Genomic DNA, 23,611 nt, shown 5'->3' with positions numbered 1-23,611 from the left:
CCATTTGTGTGTCTCTCTTCTCACTCTCTTCCTCCTCCTGCTTCTCTTCCTCTTCTTGCTCGTATCTACGCTTCGCTTCTCCTCTTTCGGATATCGTCGAGTGACCGTACCCTAGTGGCACTCACGTCGGTATACGTTAAGTACACGGCAGCTGTCGCTGACAAGTGCGCTACAGCGAAAGGATCGGCACGTACGCGTTATTTCAACACGCGAATGTACCAACCATTCTAGATCGCCAACACATGCTAAGGTCAAACGTAATTTTCTTCAAGAGGTTTCCTTCCCCAAGTTGATTAAAATCAACTATGGATCAGTTGCATTACGGTTCTCTTCTACCTCTCACAGTTTCAATTAATTTTCTAATTCTCTCGGGATCGCTAGGAATTTATTCTTCATGGACGAAAAGCGGCGAAAGGCGAGTTAATTATGGGATAATCTATTTCGATGGAAAAGGTGAAGAAAAATATTCCCATTGAATGTCTCTCTTTTGCACAAAGGGAAACGAAAAGGATGGTAGATACCGTGTTCCCTCTCGTCACGTGCGTTATTCTGATTTCCGGCCCGGGACAAGCGACTCGTTTAGAGTCGGGGATTCTCTCTTTCTCTCCCTCTCTCTCTCTCTCTCTCTCTCTCTCTGTCTCTCTCTATTTCTCTCAGGGGATAATTCAATCGAGATTTATTCCCAGCCTGTTCTGGGGCTGGTCAGGAGCAGAGGACGCAAAGCACTCTTGGCTACGACGAATACAGAGTCATGAGAAGGAGGATGAGAACGCGTTCGGACATTTCGACAGGGCGGGAGCCTCGTCTCTTTCTTTTATTTTCCATTTATCGCTGGCGGCAATATTCCGAGGGGATGACGTCATATCCTCCAAAGAGGGACCGAAGCAAAATCGAAATAAACCGACCGACGGTCCTCCGAACAATCACCGTTTTCGCACTCGAACGATACGCCAGAACGACGAACCAAACCATTTTTCGTGATTCGATTGATAATAAGTGACCGTTATGAATCACTCGTTACGTGCTTTCTTTTTATCACGTCCTCCTTCTCCTAGATTTCATTATTGATTTTTAGAAGAGAAAAGATTCTCGGAATTACGTTCGCGAGAGAGAGAGAGAGAGAGAAATAGGTATCAATCGCCCATCGTCGCTCAGAGTTCTTTCAATTTTGGAGATGGACGAACGTGATATCTCGGTATCTCGCACAAAACGTCTATTTGCACGGGTCTCAAAGTTCTCATCCACTCTCGGAAGAAATGAAGAATCGCATTCGAATGCAATAGTGCATTCTTCGATCGAGGAAAGAGAAAAAGAGAGAAAAGTCATATTCGAGATTAAAAACTTTGATGAACTTCTTGGCTAGTACTTTGGATGGAACTACGAACAATTGAACACCGAACTGCGAATAAAGGACATTGATTTTGGAGAATGGAATATTAAGAGACTTTGGTTTCTATGTTTCAGGTCCACCGGGAGAGCCAGGTCCGCCAGGGAAAAAAGGAAAGAAGGGCAAAAAGGGTGAACCCGGAGAGCCCGGGCCGCCGGTGAGTGCTCTCGATCCAAAGCGATCGACTACCCCTGCCACTCGAAAAGCACGTTTCACTCCTCCACCCCCTTACCACTTCCCAGCCTATCGTAGCGCACCAATACACACGCACTCTAGAAGAGAGACAACCGCAAATGCCCGAGCATGACATAGTACAGTAGCTAACGGTATACACGAGCCGCTCTTGATCGCGTGGAGGAGGAGGAGGAGAAGGAGGAGAAGGAAGGAAGAAGAGCCGGACGACGAGCATTCTTTTCTCCATTCGCTCCACCATTTCTTCCACTCTTTCGTATAAATCAAGAGATACCGGTTATATTAGCAGGTAAAATAGGGACCTCCTTTTCAACGTTAACAAAAAGAAAACCATCTTTGGTTTTATAATGGACGTTGACAAATCATCTCCATCAGAGAGTTTTTTCTCTTCTCACCTATATCTCAAAGAAATTCAATCGCTATTTCTCTAGAACGTATTATTAAGTATCGTGTAGTTTTCAGATCGGGTAGACGAGATTGCCAATTCGTGCCTTCGAACGATCATCCTTTTGATACAGCTGCTAGAGCAGCCTTATCGCGATCCTTTCGAAGAACAAAACAAAAATTTTCTCTCTCTCTCTCTCTCTCTTTCTTTCTCTCTATATTTTTCTTTTTGTGGTGCTCGCCACTCGATCCAAGATCCTGTGGTCAGGGCCACGTCGAGGTAGCGCGTGTCGCGCATTGGCCGCACGTTTGCACGCTGCGGGAATATCTAATTGGCCGGAATAATTATCGGCCTGCTCCTTAACGGAACGTACGTACTTACCTACTCGATACTAGCCGTGTTCTCCCTCTCTCTTATTTTCTCTCTCTCTCTCTCTCTCTCTCTCTCTCTCTCTCCTTCTTTTTCTCTTTCTCTTATGTTTTCCGTACGATCCACACCACGATAGGATCGCGATCACGACTCATGAGCACGGAACAAATGCTTTTGCATGAGCGCGAGAGTACCTAATCCCTTTCCACAGTAAATGAGTTTTTAATTTGTTATACCCCTTCTTACAGGGTGTGGCCGGGACGCCGGGCAAGAACGGTTTTCCGGTATATTATTTTTTATTTTCTTTCCATTCCTTTCTCTCTCTCTCTCTCTCTCTCTCTCTCTCTCTGTCTTGTCGCTCTTTGTATTTAGCTCTCTTTCTCTATTTTCATCGTCTATGTGATTGCAATCATCAGATTCTATCGTTTATCATGCTGCGAATCTTCTTTCTTCAGCTTTGATCCATTGAACCAGCTTATTTCCTCATCGATCGTGCCATCCTCTTTTAATTTCGATCTTCTTCTCTCTCTCTCTCATATATTTTTTTAATTTTTTTTCTTTCTTTCTTTCTTCGATTCTTTTCAAAGCACTCATATACAAAGCCCAGTACGATTCGCCTAGATATGACATTATGTCGTTCGTCTCCAAATACGCTGGCTCGTTTGTGAAATTGGCAGCGCAAGAGTAATTCACAGATCTTGTTGTAGGCACCATGAAGGCTTTCCCGTATTGCGTTGCTCATACTACTATCACTTCAAACAGCAATATACTCAACGCTGCTGTTACTACTCCTGTTATTATTGTGTCGATCAATAACCCAACCTGCACGAATGTTATCAATGGAAACACTATTGGAAAAGATAGTATCGGATTCAACATATTTAACAATTTTGAAACTACGTTATCGTCCTTTTCATTTTATTCATATATCATGTTTTGCTCGTATTTGTTAACAACGATTTTTTAGAATGACGATAATCGGTCGGATACTTTAACGTTCATCAAAACGTTTCAACCTTCTTTTTGGACGTCTCTTTAGCTGAAAATAGACGAGAATCATCAATAACTGAAAATTGATAAATGCGAGAAGCATAAAGCCGAGAAATAATGCCGATAATAACGGCGATGGATGACGTAACAGCATCGTCATTCGAGCTAGTCGGCCATGACTTGCGCTGCCAATATTTGAATTTTACGTGAAAGGACACGTTTAAACGAGATATCAACGATGGAACATTGAATTTAACAGCCGTCGTATTTGGATACGTATTTTGATTATTATCGTCATACTCTCAGTGGTGCCTCTATCTCTGTCGCGTTTGCTCATCTACATATATATGTATATGTATATATATATATATATATATATATATATATATATATGTATACACACACATATGTATATGTATATGCATACATGTATGTATATATATGTATATGTATATATATATATATACATATACGCCAAGGAATGATATCTTCAAGGCTGCGCCTCAGCCCACTCGATTTTCACTTTCCTTCGTTCGTCGTTAAAATCGTCAAGCGACGAACATCGCTAATCAGTCTCTTCTTTCAGGGACCTATCGGGTTGGACGGACCTAAAGGAGATGCGGTAAGTTGCTCATCAAGTAGAGAGATTCGAGGCTTCGACAATAAATTTACTCCTTTTCCACGTTGAGAAGAGATTCAGCCAAGTCTTTGTTCGTAACAATGGTAATTCGATCCAAGTTCGTAACTAGATAGGAAATTTTGGATCACGCGTTTGTTGGAGTAGATCGAATTCATTTATATCTTTCGTCGATCGTTCGACACCTTCCTCGATCCAAGAAATTTCCTAACAACGCAACAGGTACCGATAGACCGAGTAAATTTCATTAAACGTCGATCACTCCGCTTCTTCTCACTCTCTGTCCGTCCCTCCGGCGAAAACGTCGGAATAACAACGCGAAAGGACATGTTCGACGTTGACGACAATCGGACGTGTAAAGCAATAGAAAGACGGATCACGCTCGACGTCGGCCATTTTCGCACTCGAATTTACCAGATAAATCTGATATCCGGATGTCCTGCTTCTCTCGAGCAGACAAATTGGAACGTTTCAATGGAAACACTCAAATATCTTGATTGCTTTTCAACGTAGAATGGTATAAGCTTTTCAAAAGGGAAAAAAAGAAAAAATTAGTATTTCGAAGTACACACGATTGGTAAAAAATTTATATCCTGATGAACAATCCGATTTGTATGTGGGGAAAATAAAAAAGAAAAGGAAAAAACTTCAGGTGTTTTCATTTAAATATCAAATCCAGATATTCACACCTATGCTTCGATGAATTTAGCCCCAGAAACATAGCCGAGTGATATCGACGTGTGATCGAATTTCGTTCTCTCCGAATCGTGTCATACCAATCCTAAATTTGCATGTGTATGCGTACACACGGATGTGGAAAGAAAAAAAAAAAAAAAAAAAAAAAAAAGAAAAAAAGAAGAAAAAAAAAGAATATAGCCAGAGAAACGATCGTTTATGCGCTAGTTCTATCTATCTCTCTTATTGAGCAACGAAGATAGCGCATCGTTCCGCCCGTATAAACAAACGGAAATTGGAAAGACGAGTGCATCGCAAATATTCCTAGATATTTGTCTTCTGGACGGACAAAGGAGAAGAAGAAGAGGAGAAGGAGGATAAAGGAGGAAAAGAAAAAAGGGAGAAAAAGAGGAAAAGAAAAAAAAAGGCTTTGATCGACTGGCTCGACGGTACCTCTTTGCTTGTCTCTACCTACACGCCGCGGGCTGACCACGCAAACTACGAATGTGTACTTAGGTGCTTACCTCAGAAGAATCTACCAAGTAATTACCATAAAATTTGACGATGCAATGTCTACCATGTTTCAGGGAATGTTTTATCATATGTTCCTTCGTACAAATTTCATTAGCCTTTCCTCTTACCGAGGAAATGTCCTCTCATCTTAATATTTCTCTGGATAAATTTAGAAAGTAAAAAAAAAAAAAAAAGTCCTTCACTCGAAAACGCAATATCCTACACCATGGTCTATAGAAGTAACGTAACGTTTCGCAATTTCTTTTAATTATCTCTTTTCACGTTCACGTTGTTCATTTGCAGGGTCGACCGGGCGAGAAAGGACAAAAAGGAGAACTTGGAAGCCCTGGCTTCGATGTCTTCTCAGCAGTAAAGGTACCTACCTATGTTACGTAAATGTGTCTCTACATACACATAAATATATATATATATATATACATATATGTTATATATATATATGTGCGTGTATGTGTGCGTGTATATAGGATATATAGCAACGACACCCCAAGGATTTAGCACACGAAAGAAGGGCTTTAACACGAAAACGTATCGCTTTCTCGGCTCTTGTCGCTCGTTTCCTGCCCTTTAGAGACCGATCTGCTAAATTCTCATTCGCGTTACGTTCCTTGGCGTAAAGCTATACGCCTGGGAGTACAATGTACCACTGTGAAGTTGCGAAAATCTTTGTGAGAAAGTGTTCGCAGGTAAAAAGTAGTAACGAGTAAAGCGATGTCTCTTTCGTATTAAACTTTTCTCGAATAAGATAAATAACGTAATTAATAATTTTTCTTTTCTTTCATCAAGTCAACATTATTTCCAGTGTCTAACAATGAAAGAAAAAAAAAAAAAAGAAAGATAAAAGAAAAAAAAAACATTTTCATTCACGAGTGCACTAATTTACTTTCATATTTTCATTTATAGAGCACCTTATTATCGACGTATACATCCGTCTGTCGCTTGTCAAAATGTCATATTATTTAACGATCGTACGAGATGCGCGGCAATTGTACCTCCGTGTTTGTTAAGAGATAAAGATAATTAATAGCCATGGTTATCAGAGTAAGAGGTCTCGCGTAAACGAGTAGTCGTAATATCAATCGGCAAAATTTATTCAATCCCTCTCTCTCTCTCTCTCTCTCTTTCTCTCTCTCTTTCTCTCTCTCTCTCTTTCATTGTAACATGTTATGGGATCCAACCAAAATAGAAATAGTATGCAATCGAAATAAGCAATAGAATAAATTGGCCCAGTTCGAAATATTATTACAGAGGCGCCATTCTCGCAATGCATATACTCTCGTATCGATCGTTAGCATCAATCGTCGCTTCGTCGATTACACGAAAACGCATCTACGCGCTATCCTTTTTCTTCTTCTTCTTCTTCTTCTGCTTTATACTTTGTTCTTTGTCTATCTCTCTGTCTCTCATTTTTACGCGTATGTGCGTTCGAGCGTGGACGAAGCGGCCAAATTAAAAAAAAAGAAAAGAAAAAAAAAATCCCTACGAGCAGTCGATCTAGGCTGACAATGGAGATTTCAAAAAAAATAAACCATCTTTCCTTCCACCTACGGGTCAATGCACAGGGATTGGGGTTAAAGAGGTCGGTGACGACCCTCCGTGGCGGGACACTCGGATATGCGGAAATCGTCGCTCTGAAGGTAACCGGCCTCTTCCGTAAGCCGACACGCTCGTGTCGCTTTCTTCTGGATCTCTTCTCTCTCTCTCTATCTCTCACTCTCTCTCGTCGTCGCTACTCCTTGTTTCTTATTCCTACATCATGCAACACAAGCTCTCTTCCTCTCTCTCTCTCTCTCTCTCTCTCTCTCTCTCTCTCCACCTCTCTCTCTCTCTCTCTCTCTACCTCTGTCTCTTTCTGTCTTATCTTTCTTTCTATCTCACTTCACAGCCATCACCAACATCACCGCCATACAATGTTTCGAAACATCCCTTGTATTTTGTTACCAACTCTTGACGAAGCATAGTTCCCATCCGAGAACCGGATCGTTCTGTTCATTTTAGACGTTGCCTCTTACGGTGCTTTCGGTGTAGCGTATTCTTCGTTGGTTTATATGGTTGAATGCACAAGGATGGAATCGTCGATCAAAACTTGTACGAGTGTTTTCTCAAATAAAAATAAAATACCTCAATCGTAGAAAATAGATTTGATCGAAACGAATCATCCTTGGGTTTTCTATTACTTTTTGGTTTTTTTTTCTTTTGTTGGTAATGGTGTTTAATTTAAGTTACAGTATTTAGGTATATACCTGGGCATGCCGCGGATTTGGAGCGAGCGATGAAAAATGAGATATCCCGCAAAAAAAAAAAAAAAAAAAAAAAAATACGTAGCTACTGTTCATTCCCTCGCCTTCAAACTACAACCTTAATCAGCCTCACCTTAGATTCCTCGATGTAAACAGTAATTCCTACTGATCTCAAATTCCCAGATCGACAAAAACACGATCGAACGTTTGAAGGTTGTTCCTCTTTTCTGCCAGACCTACGTTTTGCCGTTTAGTAGCGATTTGGTTTTTACCCGTAGTTGACGTACTTCTAGGGACTTCAGGAGCAAGGGCATAATATATCGACGCAAACCATCATACAACTCAAAGTAAGTGCGCCTGCTTTTCTTCTTTCCATATCCTTTTACGATCCAATTTCCCTTCTTTACAAAGAAAAATCAATTTGGTAGAATTCATTCGGCTTTTTGATCGTCCTTCTTTTGTTCTTTTTTTGTTTTTTTTATTTTAAATTACTATTACAAAACTCATACAATTATAATCGATGTATAAAATATTTATTGACTTTATCGCGTTAGAAATATTTCATCAAAGGATCTGTACGAGACGGATCGTATACTCGACGTTGATGATAAAGGCCTATATCTTAAACATCAAGGAAAGTCAGACGACTTTATGCACTTTTCTAGTCAACGCTATTTTATCTTCTATCATGTCGGAACCTTTTACGGTTATATGTATATACCTACCTCGCGTAACGTGGCTCTCTGCTCGTCGAATAAATTTACTTTAAACGCGTTGAACGTCGCCACGGTAAGAGAGAAAAGAGGAAAAGAAGAAAAATTGTATTTCGTTGTGAAAATATAAAGGAAGGAAACGCTTCGTGCGCTCGGAAAGCCGAACGGAATGAGTATAGAAAGAGAGAAAAAGAAAACACACGAAAAAAGAAAAAAAAAAAAAGAAAAAAGAAAAAGAAAAAATAAGGAAAACTTGTCTTACATCTTTAGTGAAAAATTATACTAATTATAATATTTACGTGCTAATACGGCTTAACATTACGTAATTTTACTACTTTCCGAAGCTCGTTCTTAACTAATAAAAAAGACATGCTCGAATCTCTATGCTCGCTACCAGAGAATTAAAAAAAAGAAGAGAAAACTTATCCACCTTATTTCACCGTCTCGAATTGTGGTTTCTGATGATAAAAAAGAACCAATCTCTCTCTCTCTCTCCTTTCTCTGCCTATCTCTCTTTCTCTCTCTCTCTCTCTCTCTCTTTTTATCTCTCTATCTCTCTCTTTGTCTCACTCTCTCTGTTTCTCTCTTTATTTTTCCTTCTCTTTCTCTCTGTCATTACCTCTCCCACCACTTCTTCCCGCATGGCCGATCTACAGACACTATGGTTCACTTGAAATCAAACGCATTCGTACGAACGAACGTGTTTGCATATCGCATGAATACTTTTACAATTCGTAGTTTATGTTATGCTTAGATTCCCTGCGGCTAGTTGCATATATAGATGTGTATATATATATATATATATATATATATATATATATATATGTATGTATATATATATATATATATGTGTGTGTGTGTGTATGTGTGTGTATATCTAGAAACGATTGCAACGCGACGACTTCTGTGTATTTAGGAACGTAAAATAGGTAGAGCTTAGAATTGCATGTATCTTTTGAAAATGGCACTTTGTGAATAACTCTTAGAAAAAGATCTCTCTATTTCGCTATTCTTCTCTTGCTTTTTTTTTCCATTAAAAATAAGAAAAAGAAAACGAGTTGGAAGCGAGCGTTCGTTGAGAATATTCCCGAGGCAAACGTAAATATCTCGGAATTATTTACTTTTTACAGAGAAGAACATAAAAGAAGGAGACTACCGTAACGAGTAGTTTTGCTCATTAACGGAATCACTCTCTGGAGAAAGTAATGCTTCCTAGCGATGGTGGAAGGAAACAGAGTCGATGGTAAAGCTATTCAGATTTTCTTAAAAAGCCATAGCCACCCTTTATTACATAATCAAACACTTCCCCTTGATAATATTATTACTTATTATTATTCTATAAGGGAGAAAATGGAAGCTTTTAATCTGTTGGATTTTGTTTCTCGAGGAATATAAAAGTACGTACGTACGTTCGCTCATTCGCTCGCTCGCTCGCTCGTTTACACACGCAGCCAGGAAATATTATTACATTTCGTTGATGTCATTTTGCATCTGCACGATCGATTTTGTCCGTTCGTTCGATTACTCGACCATTTTTTGAATTGGCTACTCGTTCGACACCTGCGATCTCAAATCGATATACATATTTTCCAAGGGCAATGGCAGCCTCACCGTCACAACTACCGCAACCACCGACATCGTCATAATCAAGCAACGTGCATGCCGTATTTTCCGTGCGTGGAACTCGACGTCTCTCACGATCTGTCCTACGTATCTATCACGGATGTTCATAGACCAAGACACACCCAGAATCAAAACACGCACACTACTAACGTAGATAGGAGGCTATCTCCTCCGATAGATGCCGGGAGGGAGGAAGGGGTGATCCATCCTCGTTTCCTCGGCCACCGGTATGTTATATTTGACGTACGTACATGTACCATAGCGTGCCCGTGCGCACATTATCTTCGCGTATCGTCATGTACCGTCGTCTTTCATACGTCTACTCTCGTTATACGACGCGTGTCCGTAACCGTTCCTAGCTCTCTTTACCTTGTCTATGAGATTGCAATTTTTGTTTCTACTTTCATCGACGTCGATGAATATACATATAATATTTTTTATTATTACCATCCTCGCGCGATATAATATCCACGCTCGATCGAATACGTTCCAGCCGGATTTAATCGATCTTTTCGTCGATCGCAAACTCGATTAATTCAAGATCGGTTCGTCCGGTGTAGACTTTCTTTTATTTCGTTTTATTTTCTTCTCCATGGGATTTTAATTACACGCTGAACGCACTTTATATTTATTATATATAGACCGAGCACTCAGTTAATTACCGGTTATCCTCCGCTTTTTCGCCGTAGGAGATCCATCGACGTAGGTTCGATTCGAAATGATCTATAAAAGAGAGCCGGTCCTTTTATTCGCTCGACAGAACACTCAGCGATACACTTGGGAGCGCACGATTGATTTCCACGCACGGTTTTTCTCGAGATTTTCTTTTTCCTTCGATCCTACATACGGGAACACGTCCATTCTCTATTTCTCTCACATTTTATACTTCCCTTTCCGTCTCTCCCTTCCTCTCTCTCTCTCTCTCTCTCTCTCTCTCGCTCTCACTCCCTCTCTCTCTCTCTCTCTCTCTCTCTCTTTCTTTCTTTCTTTCTCTTTTATACGCTCACCAACACCCACACCTTGCTGCTCCTTTTCCGGTCCCATCCATCCGTGGCACAAAACCGACGAGCACCGAGAGACACTCTTGTCGAGGGCTCTCGTCAGAGGAAAACCGTAACGACGTAACGCTCTTGGGACGTAACAGGGTGAGCCAGGAGAACCCGGGCCACCGGGTCCACCAGGTCCACCAGGATCAGAGGGTCTCCCAGGACACGAAGGCAGACAAGGGATTCCTGGTGAAGTCGGTTCGCCGGGAGAAAAAGGTGCGCCTGGACCAATCGGACCAATTGGTCCATCCGGTATTCCAGGACTTCCGGGTCCTAAGGTAACATTTTTGTGTTCTCTTCCTATCAATTATATATACATATTTTTCCACAAATATTTTCTTTCCTCTATACTATGTAATTTCGAATGAATGAATTCGATGAAATCCATTGGAAAATTTTACGTCTGACTAAGGCCTAGAAATATTAACGACGGAATATCGATTATCGTTGCATCGCGATATATAGCTACTACCATCGCTCCGTTAATCCTCCCTTTAATAGCTTTATTAAAACTTTAAATTTCTACGATCTATATAATCTCGACAATCTTTCTTACTTTTCTTTCTTTTTTCTTCCTGTTATTCTTTCTTCCTGTTTTTCCCTTCTTTCATTCCGCGAAGAAGATTACCGGTCTTTTTCTAAGAAATTATTATCAAGTTCTTTTCCCGTTCTTCGCAGTTTCTTATTCTATCTCATTTGGGAAAATGAAGCGACTGGGAGTGTCCAAGCAATATATTTACCAAACGTTGAAGTACGCGTTTACTTCATAAGTAAGGTTTCCACAAACGAATGTCTGATATGCTTGCCGAATAAGTCGAGAACTCGCACGTTCCAAAACTATCAACTATTCACGATCACGAAGTGTTTACTCGTGAGAGTTTACCCCGGAAATATTTGACTTTCGAAGTCAACCGCACTCACTTGCCACATCGAACGCATCGAAGATATATCGTCCGGAAAATGCGCGGCCGACTTATAACGCGCAAAGAATAAATGCATATTTCATAACTTTGCAATTTACATGCCGATATTTTTAGGGACAGATAGAAAATGGCATAAATAACGCCTGGGCCTCTTCCCCATTCAATTTTCGTTTCTTCCTCGATTTCTGTCCTACGTTCTTTTCACTTCGATACAAAAATTTCGAGTTTGACGATTGAAATAAATTCAATAGCATGAAACGTAGAGAAAGTATAACACCTTTTTCTTAATAAATAACGATCGTTTATAGCTTCGCAGCTTGCTTCGTTATTAAAAGTATTCGTGCCCACGCATAGGGAACGTGTTCACATGTAACGTTGAAAGCATCAGCTAACGATTTACTTCCGTGATAGATTTTACTTCGATACACGAACGTTCTTAACGCTTCCTCCAATATTATATTCCGTCTAACGGAGCACACGTGTGTTTCGCTCGAAGATCTATCAGTTCGATTGCATTAGGAAAATCAGGATATCTCATTGGATTAATCATTGGATTTATTTTATTCTTCCCGCTAATATTTAAATCGTCCTAATTATTATCGTCTGCATCAGTGTACGTGTACATTTGCTGTTTATACCGTAAAGCAATTACAAAATCTGTCGATATAAATTTCATGATACGAAACGGCACCTGAATTGCGGATTTGTTTTCGACAGGGTGACAAGGGAGATAAAGGAGATCGTGGCCTGACGACTTCGATGAATGGCGAACCATTTCCAACGGGAATATTGGAAGGTCCTCCTGGTCCACCTGGACCGCCTGGTAAGCTCAATAATCGCATCGATCGATCGTGCTTCGATCTTAATAATTGTCAATCGCGAATAAATGGTTGTGGGATCTGATAGAACGATCTCTAGACCTCTTTCTCTATCTCTCTCTCCCTCCCTCCCTCTCGCTCTCTCTCTCTCTCTCTCTCTCTCTCTCTCTCTCTCTCTCTCTTTTGAACATTTTAGGTGATCTGACTCGAAGTAGTTTATAGGTGCAAGTTAATTTATTAGACTTTCGTATTACACCGTTCTATCTTGTTATTAATCTGGAATTATATCTAACGGTCCTATATACTGTACTAGAAATCTCTTTAGGAAATTTTTCCGGCTCGCAAACGAAGTCCAAAGCAAAGTCTACGCGAGTGTTCACAGAGTGGGCGGAACTAAACGTAACTACTGCCGCGAGCAAAACTTGGTAACTGTTCGCCAACTTTTCCCTTTCGTTCTATCTCTCTTTCTTCTCTCTCTCTCTCTCTCTCTTTTCTTTCTTTCTTTCTTTCTTTCCTTCTTTCTTTCTTTCTTTCTTTCTTTCTTTCTTTCTTTGCCTTCGTTACATATGCAAACCGGATCTCTTAGTTCTTGGACAATGTAATAAGTTTGCGAAGCGATAAAGACTAGAACACTCGATCTACGTTTCGTTTATAACTCAGGACTTTCTTTCTTCCTTTTAAATGGCCACAGTTTTATTCTGATATCATCGACAAATTACCTAGGAAAAATGTACCCGAGTCCCCACGTTCATTAAAACGAGAATTCCCGCGAATTCGCTAATAAAGAGGTATGAGGTTAGCTTGGAATTATTAAACGGTAGCTTTAACATCGTAATGGTTCTCTAAGTAATGTAATACCGTGATAGATCCGTAAAAGAGCCTCGCGGCGTTATAACGAGATTATTAAGCTTCGTCATACGCAAGCATGCTTCTTTAACGAGTCGTACAGACGGTATTCATTGCTCGTCATCCGAAAGGAATGGCATATATATATATATATATAAATATATATATATATATATATATGTGTGTGTATATATACATATCTCCTCCGATAAGCTAACTTGGAGAAATCGAGAGATTTAAATCGAAGGTTAAGCTTGGATACGTCTGAACGTAATAGAGAACCGACTGTCTCGAGAAAACTTGATTTTATTCTCGAAGCTCGTGAACGTGCCAGTTAGAAGTCCGAGCTATCTACGTGGATACATATGTGCATCGATTTTACGATTTAATCCTAGAGTAAAATTCGAGCGAAGAAGACATTACGTTAGAGAAACATTTCTCGTGCTATCTTCCTAGGTAGTTTCTCTTCTATGAACTGTTTCCAACAATATGAGAGAGAGAGAGAGAGAGAATGAGAGAGAGAGAGAGAGAGAGAGAGAGAACAATCGCATTTGAAACAACAAGTAGAGTTTGGATTAGGGCTGTTAGAACTTTGAAATTTCTTCGAGTTAATCTTCGAGCAACTGTGCGACAATGTAACAAGAATTGTTATGAGAAAAAGAGAGAGCGAGAGAGAGAGAGAGAGAGAGATCGTTAACTCGTGCGTGCAATACTAATTCTATCTAAAAAGACAAATTTAAATACTTTGACTTTTCGTAGTACCTTAGGCAACTAATTTACTTTGCTAACGACTTAGCTAGACAACTATAATAACCTGGCGCGAACTAATTCAAGCGTGGACGATCGAGATCTTGAGCGAAAATTTGACGTCCATCTTTTTCACCACAGTATTTCGCTCTTCTCTCGTTCATTTCGCGATAACATTGTTCACCCTGAAGCATTAATTTCCAGCTAAAGAATTAAACGGTAAATTGTTCAATAGATACATAAGAATTTGTATAGAAACTTTACGTGCGATGGATTTATACGTTTCTTTATTATCTTCCTTTTTATTATTTCCTTGAAAACGATTCGTGGAACCTTTTTTTTTTCTCTTTTTTTTTCTTTTCTTTCATCTTATAACGAGCCTTCATTTTCTTTTTGTTCGTCATATCGCGTAAAGAAAAGAACACGCGTGAACGAGGAAAGAATATCATGTTTTATTTTATGCACGTGGTGTATACACGCACGCAGGGCCCCAGGGCGAGAAGGGAGAGCTGGGTCCGACAGGACCACCCGGTCTGACCGGCGAGAAGGGTGCCCGGGGAAAGCAAGGGAAGAGGGTAAGCTTCAGCGAGGTCCTCCGACCAAAACGACACAGTACAGTACCGTACATGTACATACATATAATACGATCCTTGATGATACATCTCCTCGATCCGATTTTCGCCAAAGAAGAGAAGAAGAAAATCGATCTAACCTCAGCACCTCTTCCTATTCTCCCTCTTCGATAGAATCTCTGATCCCGGATCATGCAGATACATCGAAAAGATCCTTACCACTCTGTGTGGCATGTGCTGCATGGTAGAGAAAACGTCGTTGCGTAGATACGAGGAAGAAGGTGATGCATGGGTGGAAATCGTCGTAGAGAGAAGGAAAGTTCGAGTACTTTTTTCTGTCTCCCTCTTTCTCTTTCTCTTTCTCTCTCTCTCTCTCTCTCTCTCTCTCTCCCTCTCTCTCTCTCTCTCTCTGTCTGTCTGTCTCTCTCTAACGCGACGCATGTCGTCACGAAAGAATTCAACGGAAGTTCTCATTCTCCTTCAACACTTCCGACTTCTCTTTTCGTCCATTCTTCCCTCCCACGTAGTTGAGTCTATTGTAAACACGTTCAATGCCCCGTAGAAAAGGTACTAGACTATCTCGTACTTTGTTAAAATTTTCTTCCTATCCATCCATCCATCCACCCATCCATCCATCCATCCATCCATCCATCCATCTTGCTATCGTATTCTACGGAGATATCTACGATCTAACCCTCCGTTAGACTATCCGTCGAATCTGTCGACTTCGCAGGACGTTCACACTATTCCTTGATTCCTCTCATCTCCTCTTCTCTCCTCTAGTCGACGATCGCGTTCCTCCACGTACATTTTTCACGAGTCGTAGTCGTAGTAAAGGAACGTGACACGACGCGACTCGGGGAACATGTCGAGAACGTTTTTCTACAGCCTTTTCATACCGTCCGAAGTTTCTCGAGATTCTCGATCTACCGATTCCCGATACCGATCAAGAATATTCGACTTCGGAGAGTTCTCTTTTCTCGATTGCGCTCTCACTCTTACTCTCACTCTCACTATCACTCTCACTCTCTATTTCTATTTCTCCATCTCTATCTCTCTATCCCTTTACTTCTCTATTTCCTACGACTAGCACGGGGCATACGCATGGCTTTTTGTAGCTTTTTTTTTTTTTCTTTAGTTTTTGAGTTCTCTTTTTGTTTTCTTTTTTTTTTCTTCTTTTTTTCTTTTCTTTCTTCCTTCCTTTTTTTTTCTTCTTTCTTTCTTTCTATTTCTTAATACGAGGAAACACACCGCAAGCACGCTAGAGCATGAGCGAATGAGTATCAGCACGGCCACGTCACTTTGCATTTCTCGATAAACGAGAGAGGCTCTTTTGCACTCTTACGTTTCATCTGGACGATCGATAAGCGAACGAGGAATTCGCTGAGACATGACACTTCATCTTAATATTTCTCGTAGATACTCTTTTCTATTTTGTAGTTTTCACGTGTTACACGAGCTCGCGTGTTAAGATTACGTTATAGAACGTTCTCTGTTCTCCGTTTTATCGATCATCGCAACCGTTATCCTATTGCGGACGAGCTCTCTTCTTTGGCATCGACGAATATCCTCGATACATGGCTCGGTGATCATTTAATTACCGTGGTTTACGTATATATTGATTACTACAAAGGACAGTGGTATGGTTCGATGTACGAGAGGGATACGCGTTTGCGAGGAATTAATTGATTTCGATCGGTGCGCGATAAACAGTCGGACGTTTAGTCGCTTTCATCGGCCTTTTCGTTACAACGCTCACTGACTCTTGGTAAATGAATAATACGAAGGATTCGTTTGAATAACGCGTCGACAGTTTCCATGGAACGACGAAAATAGAAAATTTCTTGCGAGCTCGTAAAAATTCAACCGACGATATCGCTCTGACGAGAATTTCTCACGAAAACGCGACCATGGTAAATTCGACGACGATCGTACAAGCGAAATTCATCGGTATGACTCCGTCTCACCCAGCTTCCAAATATTCTCGAAGAGAACTACCAAAGCTACATTTTCTTCGTATCGCTTCTCTCGTTCGTCCAGATCTTCGTTGCGTATGTATATGTACACGGAACAAATATACCGCGAAACGGATGACTCGTTCGTAGCTGTAAAATACGAGAAATGGAAAAATAGAAAATGAAAGAAAGTGAGAAAGAATAGAAAAGTGAGAAAGAAGGAGGGAAAAGGAACGAGCTGAAGAGAAAAAAAAGCAAAGAAAAAAGACGTTGGTGGCAGCAAATAACACGTTCGTATATATGTATATGTATTATAGGTTCTGTATATATACATCTATATATTTCTATATATATATATATATATATATATATGTATATATACAGAAATATATATATACATATGTATATATATATATATATATATATCGGGTTCTCGAGACTTCCTCGGGTCTCTCTTTGGTTTTCTCCTACCGTCGTCTCGTCTAAAAGACAACGACGACGACGACGACGACGACGACGACGACGAAGACGATGACGACGACAACGACGACGCCGACGAAGACGACGGCGTCGGATGTTTCAATTCTACGTCGTCTTCGTCGAACGTAGCTACACCTTGGCTACCAAGGGCAACACTAATTCTCTTCTAGCGGATGCAGCCAAATTACACACCTGCGCACTAAAACCCTGTAACCACGCCTAAGTAAGAGCTACTCGACTCACGCGCTACCGTTTAGAGCGGCTCCATACGCTGTTAATGTCTAACAACCCGTAAGTATTTATCCCAAGAAAATCCTCCAGCTGCAGATATGCCAAGCGATCGATGTTATTCCTTTTTCAAACTTCTTTTGAAGATTTTTAACATAATCTGAGACGTGTATCAACCAAAGAATAGGTGTGTCATGCTTTTAGGAGAGAAAGAAACAAAAAATAAATATCACCGAGTTTTTAATTGTAACAAATTTGACGTTTGTAATATTTGTGCAAGTCGAGTCGATAAGGATCGATATAATCTGAAATAATGAGCGATGTATGATTAAACGAGTGAATTATTTCTTTGATGTAATGAGCGCCCAAAAAAGTGGAAAAGGTTCTTTTTCGTGATAATTATGAAGCTTTTTCAATGTAATCGAGATGTCCTTGACCTGCTTTTTCCAACCGAGATCTCGTTCTCATAATCGTTCTTTTCATCGTTCTCGATTTACAAAGGTCGAGCGTAATCAAAGAGACACCTAGATATAATTAGGTGTCAAAGAATCTTTCTGAGGGAAATATATAATGGACGAAAGGAATAAAAGGAAAAAGTGCTTAACAAATCGATCGTTTGGCCAAATTAATCTTCTTTTCTTTAAAAATTAGTCTGTAGTCCTCGCCGTAGTTGTACGTAGCTTGTGTAACTAATTTGTGTTTACGTAGCTAGTAACACCCACTACTTCTCCCCCGTGTGTCGGTTTGATTCACTAATAACTAATATCTACTACTACTACACTACTACTACCACTACTACCACTACTACCACTACTACTACTACTACTACTACTACTGCTACTACGGCTTGAGGCTCTCGCAACTTTATCGAGCGGCGTACGCGATATACCTACAACTTTCGTGTAAGTATGAAAACTCACGAAAACAGTATGTAGCTTATACTATCGTTCTTTATACGTGTGTTCTCACACCGACACACACGTTGTTTAAATAATATTTTTAATTCTTTTTTTGTTTCTTCTCTATCACTCTATCACTCGATTTCTCCTGTGGGTCTCTCTCTCTCTCTCTCTCTTTCTCTCACACACTCTTTCTCTCTCTCTCTCTCTCTCTCTCTCTCTCTCTCTCTCTCTGTTTCTCTCTCTCTTTCTCTCTCTCTCTCTCTCTCTCTCTCTCTCTCTCTCTCTCTCTCTCTCTGTCTATGTCTCTTTCTTCCTATCTAATCAATATCTAATCGATATTGTCATTTCATTTTAATTATTTTCAATTTCTGTCAATTAATAGCTATTCTATTACATGTAATATGAATCGAGAAGATAGAATATCGAAATGATAGGTATTGCAGAATACGGTTGAACACTCTTCGTGTTTCAGGAACCACCTCATTGACCATGTAATTTATAAGCGTTTCTAATCGAACTGATATATATCTATATATATATTAGATAGAGAAAGGGTCAGATAGAAATGAGAGAGGGAGAAAGAGAGAATTCTATTATACCCTAATTTATACTAAATTTGTACCCACTAATAAACATATCCTAGATTCGAAAAGCATGGGTGTCGATAGGAATTTTTCAACGTTGTTGATTAGACGTTTGTTTGTGACGTATTGTAGATGATCACAAGCGTGTATCGTTAGTTGTAGTAGTTTTTATGGTCAGTGATCGAACGATCTTGGTATCTCGTAATTAATTTCATGAATCTAAAAAAACAAAAGGCAAAACGAATGGATACGAAAATCGATCGATTTACTTTGTTCGTGTAGTATCGAGAATCCATCCCATCCTCTGATCCTTCCTCTTTCAACTAAAAAAAAAATAAATAAATAAAATAAAAAAATAAAAAAGGAAACAGTGTTTAACGCTTCGTCGCAAAAAAAAAATATATTGAAAGCGCAAACGACACTGAAAAACGGAGGACCTGGTTGGATCTGACCTTGCAGTATCATTATTATAGGGTTTCAAGGGTGAGAGCGGTATTACATTGGCGAGGGGTCCACCCGGCCCACTGGGTCCAAAGGGTGAAAGGGGTTACCGGGGCGAAAAGGGCGCCAAGGGAGACCAGGGCTCGCCAGGTAGATTACAACGAGGCCATTCTACCGAGAAACAAAGACGAAAACCCGGGGAAATATGAAAGAAGAATATTATTGCCCAGAGAATTATCGTGCTATCCCTACCCCAACCCCCAATCATGGAAATAAAAAAAAGAAACGCGCGCGTTGATTTTCTTTCCCTTCATCGTCCATGAATACTTTATATCTTTCATTGCATCGTTTGAATAATTGAAAATCTTTGCGATATCACCCGTACTTGTTTCTTTTCTTTCAAATAACTTACTTCGAATTATTTCTTATTGTTTTCTTTTTTTATACTTCATAAAAGTAATTTCATAAGCTTGGAAAATATTTTTTTATCGTCTCGTCTTTTAAATCGTAATTAACAGGAAGTCCTTCGGAAAGTCTGCGGTTAGGTGCAAAAAAAAAAAAGAAGAAAAAAGAAAGAAAGAAAAAAGAAAAACGCAAAAAGAACGAGGAAAAGAAAAGAAATATAAAATTAATCTTTTAAAGGGGGATAGACTCTAGTCTATGCGGGGATGGGAAAGAGCGAGAAATCTATGCGTACGCGAGGTCATTAATCGCGCGATTTAATCTGATCTTCGATGCTGGCGATTCACCGATTGAACGATTACTCTTTGCTTTCAGGACCTAAGGGAGAACAAGGAGCTCAGGGTCCACCGGGATTTAACGGGACCGATGGCGAAGCTGGCATACAAGGTCCACCGGGATTACCGGTACGTGGATGGCATTTAGATTTATTTTTTTATTACAATAAAACAGGACATTGTCAAACGAACGATATTTCAACGTTCGTAGTGGAATTAATATGGCGTAGAAAAAAATGTTTGGCACGTACGACGTTTTGCATATTGAAATTTAAAATTTAATTCGTTAAGGCAGTCAGAAAAAGTATCCGATACGATATATTCGCGTATACAAGCAAAGAAGAAAAAGACGAAAAGATTTCAGATTCAAGAAAATAAATTTGTAAGGTTTCACGTAAATAGATATCTATGTACGTACATAGATACATATATATATATATATGTGTGTGTGTGTGTGTGTGTATACATGCTACAATTTCCATAGTAGATAAGAGACACTTTTATGGAGACAAAGGAATATGTAAACACTCATGTATCAGGAGGTTTTGCAGTGAGTATCAACGCATCTTTATCTGGCATCTCGTGCGTTATCCGGTAGCAGACGTATCGTGTCTCGAGCGTTATCATATACACGAGGAGACAAGTGATTTACAGCACGTAAAGCGATCTTGCTTGTCTCTGATTTACAGGGCCTTTCCGGACCCAAAGGTGAGAAAGGCGAGTACGGTGATATCGGACCTCCCGGACTCATGGGACCTCCAGGTTTGCCTGGTCCACCGGTACGTAAATCAAACGTTCCACCTTTCCCGTATTCGTATTTCCTTTTAGATATCTACTACGTACTTAGATATACGTATATGCGTTTATTTTAAAATACACATTCATTGTACTCCAGTGCAAAAGTGAAAGGGAATTTTTTTTAATATCATCAATGTTTTCTCTCTCTTTCTTTTTCCCATTTCTCGATGAACAGGGCTATCCTGGAATGAAGGGTGACAAAGGTGAAAAGGGCGAATCGGTGAGTTCATCTTTCAACAACGTTGCGTATTATATTTATATCGAGTGTCGTCGTTCGACGGGCTTGGCCATCCTGATCGATCTCTATCGATTACGATGCGAGGGGTGAGCTTTAACACCCACCCCGCAACCCTACTAGAACGACGACCATTTCTTGCCAACGATCTGACGATAAAATAAATTTCTTTTCATGGCGGGACATCGGGCTTCCACCGACAGAAGTACAAAAAACTGAGAAGAAGGCAGGTACGTAGAGATCTAGACACTACTATTCGTCTTACCTCCTTCGATCCAAAACGAAAAACGAACGCAACGATCGTAGAACGATCGGCCATCGATACAAACGTTCGAAAACCTTCGGTTTCTCCTTACGAACATTAATCTTTATCGAAGTTCTAGAAAGGTTTAAATAGCATGAAACGTCTTCTTTCTTGCAGGGTGACGGCACCTTCGAAGTCAATGCGGGCGAAGTGGTAAGTTATGGTTATTTATTTTCTAATCTACTTCAAATTGTCACAATTACGGATCGATATATTGAAATAAATTACTTCAAACTTATTTCAATTTATTCGATACTTTATCGATAAAAAATTGTATCAACAAGAATTTCAATCGTAGATAAACTATTGTCGAATTGAATTGACAGATCGATGTAATTCGACAGATTATGGGACCTCCTGGACCACCTGGACCAGCCGGTACTCCTGGATTGCAAGGTCCACCTGGTATCAAGGGCGACAGAGGACACGACGGCGCCAAGGGTGATCCTGTCAGTAAACTTGTCAAAATTTCAAAGCGTCGAGAGTTCTACCCCTGCTCCCCTTAGAAAGGAGAACGACCTCGCGTTTCTCACAAAGTTCTCATGAAGTTTTCTAAAGTTTCACGTACACGTATAACATATACATACATATAACCGTGTACATATTTAAGAATTCGAGTTTCCAATAGTAGTTGCGTTAACTCTTTGAAAAATCTTTTTCTCTATTTTTATTCGTAAATTGGTCCAACCGAAGAAAAAAAAAAAAAAGAAAAAGAAAGAAAAAATTAACAAAAAAAAAAAAAAAAAAGAAAAAAAAGACGCACGAAGCAAAAGTTTCCAAGGATTCTCCTCGACGATTCTCACGCTTTTCTTTTCTTTTCGTATTGCAGGGAGAGAAAGGTGCCAAAGGAGATCCTGGTCCGATGGGATTACCCGTACGTATTTTCTCTCAAGATTACGTCCCTAGCTTAGGTAGGTTTTTACTCTATCGCGTTATAAAAAAAAAAAAAAAAAAGAAAAGAAAAAAAAACGAGAAAAAAAATAAATAAATAAAAAAAAAAAGAAACAAAAAAAAAGAAACAAAAAAAAAACGAAAGAAAAAAAAACAAGGAAGAAAGAAAAAAGAAGGAAAAAAAAAGGAGAAAAAAAAAAGAAGAAGAGAGAACCGAGCTAGACGGTGAAGTGACGACGAAAAGATTTCAAACTCAGCGGTCTTGAAAATAGATTCTCGCCCTTAGTAAGAAACTTAATCCTGTGGAAATTCTTGAGAGAAAGGATCCAAAAAAGAAAAGAAAAGAAAAGAAAAGAAAAAAAAAAGAGAAAAAAGAAATGTATCGAGTAGGGTGGGTTAGATGAGGGAGGTGGGAAGGGAGAGGTATGGTATCTACCTGGGCTCCTCTTCTACATTCGCAAATGCAGTCGTTAGTCGGGTGATACCCAATGGTATTAACGATTGGATTTTATGTTGGCCGAACGAAGTGTACACGGAAGAAGGTATATATTTAGGTACCATTGGTATATAGGAAAGGTGTAGAGATCGTATAATGCATGATACATAATACATGAGAGAAATAGGATAGGCGAGCTACGATATTTCTTCTATTTTCTTCACGCGATTGTCTTCCTCTGTTTCTTCTTCTTTGTGTCTCTGTTTCTCTCTCTCTCTCTCTCTCTCTAACTCCCTCCCTCTCTCTCTCTCTATCTCCCTCCCTCTCTCTCTCTCTCTTTCTCTCTCTCTCTATCTCTCTCTCTATCTCTTTCTCGTAGGTAGAAGGACGACGGGCGACGCATTTCCTTCGATTATCCAGAAACTTCTCCGTCATGCGAGTCTCTCTATTTGCAGGGCCCCATGGGACTGAGAGGCGAATCCGGAAAGCCCGGAGATTCCGGGAAACCTGGCGCCATGGTAAGAACGCGGACGTCTCGCTCCTAACGTCATCGTTAATTGGCCTCGCCGGTGAATCCTTGATAGGAAACGGAGAGTCTCTAGCGACGGTGTAAAGAAAGAAAGAAAACTGAAAAACGAGAAGGAAAGAAAGAAAGAAAGAAAGAAAGAAAGAAAAAAAAAGAAAGAAAGAAAATTCGTCGACGAGCTTTCGAGCGAAATTATAACAAAGTATCCGGTATACTGCTCGCACGAGTACGAGTATTGTGCCTCCTCGAGCTTCCCTTCGAAATTGGAGCTTCGTTCTTGTCTTTTTTGCCTTCGATGTTGTACATAAAGGAACGAAAGGTTGAAAGGGTGGTAAGAAACGTTTGACGGTGACGATTAAAGGTGGCCTGACAGAAGGGAAGTACTCGAGTGAGGTCATCG

General features: G+C 39.9%; 2 protein-coding genes across 17 annotated transcripts in view; one reads left to right on the top strand and one right to left on the bottom strand.

Moving 5' to 3' along the window:
• Positions 1–23,611, bottom strand: part of LOC124429053 (carbonic anhydrase 7-like) — a 393,187-nt gene that overhangs the window by 290,897 nt on the left and 78,679 nt on the right. The gene's annotated exons all lie outside the window — the stretch shown is intronic.
• The window catches only part of LOC124429031 (collagen alpha chain CG42342), an 89,560-nt gene that overhangs the window by 57,311 nt on the left and 8,638 nt on the right, over positions 1–23,611 (top strand). For 5 of the 16 annotated variants that reach the window (XM_046973749.1, XM_046973746.1, XM_046973743.1 and 2 more), the window contains exons 2-19: positions 1,465–1,544; positions 2,582–2,617; positions 3,910–3,945; positions 5,452–5,523; positions 6,717–6,803; positions 7,700–7,753; positions 10,887–11,066; positions 12,429–12,534; positions 14,609–14,697; positions 19,317–19,434; positions 20,062–20,150; positions 20,711–20,800; positions 20,995–21,039; positions 21,258–21,284; positions 21,476–21,511; positions 21,703–21,807; positions 22,188–22,232; positions 23,141–23,203. In XM_046973749.1, coding sequence (XP_046829705.1) covers positions 1,465–1,544; positions 2,582–2,617; positions 3,910–3,945; positions 5,452–5,523; positions 6,717–6,803; positions 7,700–7,753; positions 10,887–11,066; positions 12,429–12,534; positions 14,609–14,697; positions 19,317–19,434; positions 20,062–20,150; positions 20,711–20,800; positions 20,995–21,039; positions 21,258–21,284; positions 21,476–21,511; positions 21,703–21,807; positions 22,188–22,232; positions 23,141–23,203 — 1,358 coding nt within the window. The remainder of the gene's footprint in view (positions 1–1,464; positions 1,545–2,581; positions 2,618–3,909; positions 3,946–5,451; positions 5,524–6,716; positions 6,804–7,699; positions 7,754–10,886; positions 11,067–12,428; positions 12,535–14,608; positions 14,698–19,316; positions 19,435–20,061; positions 20,151–20,710; positions 20,801–20,994; positions 21,040–21,257; positions 21,285–21,475; positions 21,512–21,702; positions 21,808–22,187; positions 22,233–23,140; positions 23,204–23,611) is intronic. The other 11 variants (XM_046973745.1, XM_046973759.1, XM_046973756.1 and 8 more) reach the window with 9 other exon arrangements.

Source organism: Vespa crabro, chromosome 14 (genome assembly GCF_910589235.1).
Source record: "Vespa crabro chromosome 14, iyVesCrab1.2, whole genome shotgun sequence".
In the NCBI taxonomy this organism is placed as follows: Eukaryota; Metazoa; Arthropoda; class Insecta; order Hymenoptera; family Vespidae; genus Vespa; species Vespa crabro.
The sequence above is the reverse complement of the archived record's forward strand: the minus strand, read 5'-3'. Positions and strand labels throughout refer to the sequence as shown.